General features: G+C 41.2%; 1 protein-coding gene across 1 annotated transcript in view; it reads right to left on the bottom strand.

The window, feature by feature from the left end:
• Window positions 1-6,317, bottom strand: part of Ddx10 (DEAD-box helicase 10) — a 291,709-nt gene extending 285,392 nt beyond the window's left edge. The window contains exon 1 of the mRNA XM_010610645.3: window positions 6,021-6,317. Within this exon, the coding sequence (XP_010608947.1) occupies window positions 6,021-6,206 (186 nt within the window). The 5' untranslated portion in view covers window positions 6,207-6,317. The remainder of the gene's footprint in view (window positions 1-6,020) is intronic.
• Window positions 6,318-6,779: the final 462 nt, after the last annotated feature.

Here is a 6,779-nt window from a genome sequence, read left to right as displayed (position 1 = left end):
ATATATATATACTGTGTGTGTGTGTGTGTGTGTGTGTGTGTGTGTGAAAACAGTATTTTTAGGATTTGTACTATTCAGTTTCAGCAATCAACTGGGGAGTTTTAGAATGATCCCTCACAGAAAATTCCTTAGACCATTAAATTTGATAGTTTCTTTGAATATGGCAAAAAAAAATCACGGTTGAGGCAACTTCCAAACCAACTCTGAGAACTCTAATGAACACCACTAGACAGTTTTTACAGGAAAACAGAAGCAAGCAGGCTACAACTTATTCAAACAGTCAATTAGTTGCAGTTCACTTAACTCAGTTTATAACCTAATCCAGTGATGGCGAACCTTTTAGGGCGTTCAATGGTAACAAACAGCTTGCTGTGGCACACATGCCATAGGTTTGCTGCCCTGGCCCCCAGTCAGTTAAGTGGCTACCAGGTCTTCTTCAACCAGCCAAAACCTATTACTGTGGCTCTACAAGAGTCCATTTCCCTGCCTTTTCCAGCATTAAAGGCTGTCCCCCAGCCTTTCATTCTTAATCCAGGGTCTTAACTATATTTTGCAGCTAGCTTTAAACTTCTGAGATCAAGCCATCATCCTGCCTCAGCTTTCAGAGTAGCTGGAACTAGACTACACTACCAGACCTAGCCAACCCTTCCATTTTTGAAGGAACTCACAGAAGTCAAGACTCTCACAACACATGACTATGACTTTTCTGCTGCCCTCTGTTGTGGGCACTGGTGATAACACCAGGCTCTCACCTGGATAATCACCCCACTTTAAGGTCCACTGGTCAGCAGTCTTAATGAACCCCTTTCCATTTAACATAGTCACACATTCTGGGGATTGGCACAAGACCACCTTCAGATATATGTAGTAGGAAGCTACTATTCTGTGCTGTGGTCTCCAAAGTCATTCACAATCTACCTCCAACCTTCTCAACCTGGTTTGAAGCCAATTCAGGAAAACAAGCAATATTCCAAGTATTATATCCTGCCCCAAGAACACCTTGTATTTCCACATCATCTGGCCATTTCCTCATGCTGTTCCCTCCACCTAGAAAGTCCTTCTCTATCTTTTCCATTTGGTGAAGACATGAGTAAAGCACTAGCTCCTCTCACAGCTACCCCATACCGCTGGACAGTGTACTGCACAGAGGCCTCTGGCAAGAGTTAGGTGTAGAAGCTGAAATCCAGCTCCCATCCAGTTCTCCAAGCCAGGCCTGCAGCTGCAACCACCAGGCAGAAAGACAGCAGACTCGGAGAAAATACGCTTTTTCCTAATGCCAAAAGGAGGGACACACTAAATAACTCATCTCTTTCCCACTACCCCATCTTTTAACTCCACAACACTGACTTACAAATTTCCTATTTAAATATTTTAGACATATCATATAACATTGGTCAAATGTTGTCATCTCCCTCCCTCAGTTTCCTGGGGACCTAGACATGTATTTTTTCATATATATTTACATAGACTTCAATAAGGATCCATCAAATTGTTTCAAATGTTTCTGCATTAAATTATTTAGCATTTCTCTGTAGCTGAGGATAGAGTATGGCCTGTGGACCATAGCTCTGCAAATGTTCAGGAGCTAAATAGTGAGGGTCTGTACTGGGTTACCTAGAAAATAACAGATCTGTTATTTGAATGATTATATCCTAGTATCGCTAGCCCTGTTAATTGATTTCATACTATATTTCTTTTCTGACCAAATCCTTAAAACATTTATTTTCCTAAAACTAATAAATAAAACACAGAACACTCCTGGGGGAGGCTATTCCTTCAACTTAGTAAAAAGATCAAAATTTAAGCATTTGCAAGTACAATGCAGTAAAGTGTAGCGGTCTGGAGCTTTGGTATCACACCTAGACTATTTGAGTTAGAATCCCTTTCTCATTTACTAGTTATTTAACCGTGTGGTGCCTTAAGGTTTCCTTACCTGTGTAATGGGAACAATTTCTTAGGGTGGTTGTTATGAGGACATGGCACATCAACATACATAAACACCTGATAAATATTAGCAATCAATATTAAAACAAGTCACCAAAAAGAATGAGCCAATGCTGCCAACTAGAGCAATGCTGCAACCACAGCCAACCCTGGATAATCTAGATTGGTCACAAATGTAACAAAATGTGTTGGTTTTTTTTAAAGCAGAAGGAGATTTGACTCTGAACAGAAGGCAGCATGTCCACAGAGGTAGAGACTGGAGGTAGGCACATATACCTATCTAGGAAAAGTCTATTCTTATACCAAACAATATCTAAATACTGAGCATCTACTCAAGAATAAGCACCCACATCTAAAGGAAACAAAAATAAATAGAAATGGTCACTGGCTTACCATTGGTACAACTGACTCTTCTGAGTTTGTGAAAGTGAGCAATCATACTTCAAATTTTGATTTGGGATGGGGGGATTTTGAGACAGGTTCTCACTGTTTACTTCGGGTTGGTATTCAATTCATTATGTAGCCAGGCTGTTCTCAAACTCAATGCAAACCTCCCACCTCAGCCTCTCAAGTACTGAGATTACAGGCCTGTGTCACTACATACAACTCCTTCCAATTTTTATTTTTTTTAATCTTCCCCCCAGTACAATGCTGAGAAGTGATGATAAGCCACAACTCCTGGTCAGCCTTGAGATCATGAGGGTAAACAATGGACACCCTATAGTATATTGTATTAAGCCATAATATTCAATAGGTTAACTTTACTAAATGTATTTTTCAACTTAACAATGTTTTCAATTTACAATGGGTTTATCGAGGCATAACCCCATCATCGTAGATCAAGGAGCACATGACTGGTCTCTAACCTTAAGAGGTTCATGGTATAGTAGAAGAATTTACAAAGAAATAAAGTCAATGATCACAGGGAGGTAATAAATGCTGCAATAAAGGTATATACAAAATGCTACAGATGCACACCTGAGGAGGTCATGAAAAGCTCCAGGTATATCTCAAGCCAAGTATGTATTCCAGAGCATATGCTAACATCAAGTAGTAGAAACATCAAGTACCAGGAAATTAAGCACACAGGAATATGGCCAAGTTACAAACTACAAGTCATTATGTACCACTTGGCTTACACACATCATCTCATTTCAGTCTTACAACCCTCTCAGTCATTAGTAATTGTTTTGCTTTGGAGGAAACCAAGACTCAGAGATGGTGAGAAACTAAACTGAGTGAGATTTAAACCAGGTCTGCCTAACTACAAATAATATATTCTTCCATCATACTACAGTATGTTGGCACATTAAGGTGTTTGCCAGTCCTGAAAGTAATTGTAAGCCAAGGAAAATGACTAAGAAAACACTTCTAGTACTCACTTCAGAAGCACATACACCAAAAAAAACACTTTTAGCAGCAGGACAGAAAATACAATCAAGGTGTGTAAGACCCAAGAGTCAAAGCCCATCAAACCTCTGTTTCATTAATTAAAATTTTACAATAACACAGAAACCATTCACTTAAGTATTTCTATGGCTTCTGTGTTACAGGGGCAGAATTGGGTACTTTCACTCTTTTGATCTATAGAGCTAAAAACATATACTATTGTTTACACAGAAAGTCTGCTGACTCTTGTTATAAGCAACAGCTAATGTAGTAATCTACGTAAAAGATAAGGTCTGAAATAGCTTATAGCAAAGGGAGTAGAGAAGTATTGAGAAATTTAAGCAGCAAAAAAGATCACCAATATAACAGGATACAAAAGCAGATAAGAGAAAGGTGCCAGATTTTGCTCTGCAGTTTCTAGATCAGTAGTTTGGTTAGATGGTGGACTAAGAATGTGGTAGATTAAAAATGGTTCCCAATTATGTCTATGCCCCAGTTCCTAAAACCTGTAAATGGCAAAACTGACTTAAGATGGAGATACTCTGGATAATCTAGATGGGTTATAAATGTAACAAAATGTGTTATTTTTCTTTAAAGCAGAGGGAGATTTGACTCTGAACAGAAGGCAGCACATCTACAGAGGTAGAGATTGGAGTTACATGGCTACAAGACAAGGAGCACCAACAGTCACAAGAAGCTAGAAGAGGCAAGAACAGAATATTCCCTATAGCCTTTAGAGGCAGCATGGCCCTGCTAACACTCATTTTGGCCCAATGAAACTGATTTCAGACTTCTACCTTCGAGAACTATGAAAGGATAAATTTTACTGTTTTAGGCCACCAAGTTTGTTACAATGGCAATAGGAAACTAATACACAGGATTATGAATTTAGGAGGGACTGAGCCAGGGTTAGCTCAGTGGTGCCGCCTCCTGCCTCGCAAGCACAAGGTCCCAAATTCAATCTGCAGTACCAAAAAAGAATGAGAAAAGGCAAAGAATTTAGGAGAGACTGCTGAGGTATAATGGAAAAGATAATGACTTCTGGCATTGAAGGTATTCTACAATACAATTAAGATATTCAGTACATTCAGAAATAAGGATATGAACTCAGAAGACCTCTAAGTAGAATACAACAAGGAATCATTAGTTCACAGGAATAAATCAAGGGCTAAGGCTCTACTCTCTAAACAATTCTACACAGTTCAAAACAAAACCCAAAAGTAATTCATAATGGCTTGTTAAAGTGTTGTGTATACAACAGTTGTAATAATGTAACAGCTAATGTATGAAATATTTCTATGTAACAGGTATTGTACAGAATGCTTTCCATGCATTATCTTAGTAACTTTCCACAACATCTTATACAGTAGATATTACCATTATCCCCTTTGAGGACAGGATAAAGGAAGCTAACACAGTAAGCAAAAGCCAAAGATGGTGAATCCTTTAGAGCTTTCAATGATATGAACAGTCCACTGAGGCACACGTGCCATAGGTTCACCCACAATGCTTTAAGCTGTTCAATCTTACTAGTGATTTCAGGGTCATTTGAAAGAAGGCCATACCGGGATGGCAGGTGATGACTTTAATTACAGGAATATGCCACTTGTTAAAGCCCTCATTGTACTATTCTATAAAGGGGGCAGTCACTGAGAGGCTGAGTGAGGTAGGTTAAGGCCAACAAATATGACATTGATGGGGAAAGGGGAGAGAAACTGACATTTCTAACAAGCCTGACAGGGAAATGGGTCTGCAAATTAAAGTGATAAGTAAGGGATATACATCTAGGAACATCTTGTAGGGATGACAGGTAACAAAACAAACCAGCAGCCCAGCTTTTCTACACCAATTCTTGGATGGGAACATAGAGTAAATGAAGAAAACGAGATGGACACAGAACAGAAGATGATGTTAAGAGAGGCAGTCTGGCTTAATGGTTAAACAAGCAAAGGCTGTGGAACTAGAAAGACACAGGTCTAGGATCCTATTCCACACCATCTACTAGGTGTGAGAGATTGGAACAAGTTTTGTATCCTCTGCTAGCCTCAATTTTTTTCAACTGTAAAATGGAAATATAAAGATCCATACCTCATAATGAAAAGATGGAAATAAAGTGATTGTAGATGGGGAGGGGAGGAGGAAGTAAAGGGAGGGCAGGGACAAGGGGAAAAAATGAGAACCAAGACTTGTCATGTAGAGGTACAAGATCCCAACAATGAATGTAACTGTACTGTATTCCTAAAATCTACCAATAAACTCAATTAAAGCTGAAAACAAAAAGATCCATACCTCATATCGAGTCAAAGAGCCCATGATGGAAAATACTTTGAGACAGTTATTTCCTTTACTGTCATTTCTATTATTACTATGAATATTACTGAATTACAGCAGAGTCTCCGTACCCTTCAGTACCACTGCATTTCTACCACTGTTTCCAGAACAGTGCAGTGAGCAGCAGACAGCGGAATCCTGGTTGGGAGCAGCCAGTAGACCACCTGTGAGGAGTCAGCAGGAACTCTGGTGACACTTCCACGCCACCCAGCCCAGTGGAGTAACTGTACGATCCCTGGGTCGGGTCCCCCGCAGCCCATCACCACAGTGACTCGCTGCCCAGCTGCCCGGCCACCTGCTCGCGCCAGATGTGTGGGTGTTGGGGGGGGCGTGCCCCTTCCCAGCACAGGCCTCACCTTCTCGTAGTTCTGCACAAGGTGGCTGATACCCTCGCGCTCGACCTGCCACTCGGGCTTCTTCAGCTGTTTCCTCAACTGCTTCTTTTGGTTCTGCCTATAGCTGTGTTTTTTTTTCCAGCGATTGAAGCTCCGCACCGGGTCAGGCCGCGATCCCGGACCCAGAGAATCAGCAGTCTTACCCATCGTGACTTAGGTGACAGCCAAATCACCCACAGACTATAGATTCCTAAAGCCAAACTGAATTGAGAGACTGAACCAACGTGGAGAAGATGTACAGGAGCGCATGCGCAAATTTGAGAGCCCGCCCCCTAATTTTTACAGCTGGGCACGCGCCAATGACGGTACGGCAAAAACGGGTGTTGATTGGTGATTCCGCTTCCGCAGGGAGGAGCAACCTCCCCGGAAACTGGGGCGGGATAATCTGAGAAAAAGGGCTTTCTGGGAAGCCGCGGGAGCACGCCGGCCCTTTAAAAACAACGCATGCGCAATAGTTGGTGTTACGTTAGTGACCAACTTTGCTAAGCGTTCGTGAGCATACGCTAACCTACTTAAACTCTGTGTATGCTAATCGTGGTCCTCCTTTTGCCTATTCAGCCTAGGGATCTGGAGCCCTGTCCAGAACAAAGCAGCTAGTTGATAATTTATTTCTTAAAATTGCAATGTACCTCCGTAGGAATAAAAATGGATATTCTGTAGACTTCTTGGGTCCCTCTGTGTTTTCTCTTTCCTCAGGCTCCTCCTAGTATCTGCCGCAGC

This window comes from Fukomys damarensis, unplaced genomic scaffold (genome assembly GCF_012274545.1).
Source record: "Fukomys damarensis isolate Sample0158 unplaced genomic scaffold, DMR_v1.0_HiC HiC_scaffold_16, whole genome shotgun sequence".
In the NCBI taxonomy this organism is placed as follows: domain Eukaryota; kingdom Metazoa; phylum Chordata; class Mammalia; order Rodentia; family Bathyergidae; genus Fukomys; species Fukomys damarensis.
Note: the sequence above shows the minus strand (reverse complement) of the source record. Positions and strands in the feature narration are given on the sequence as shown.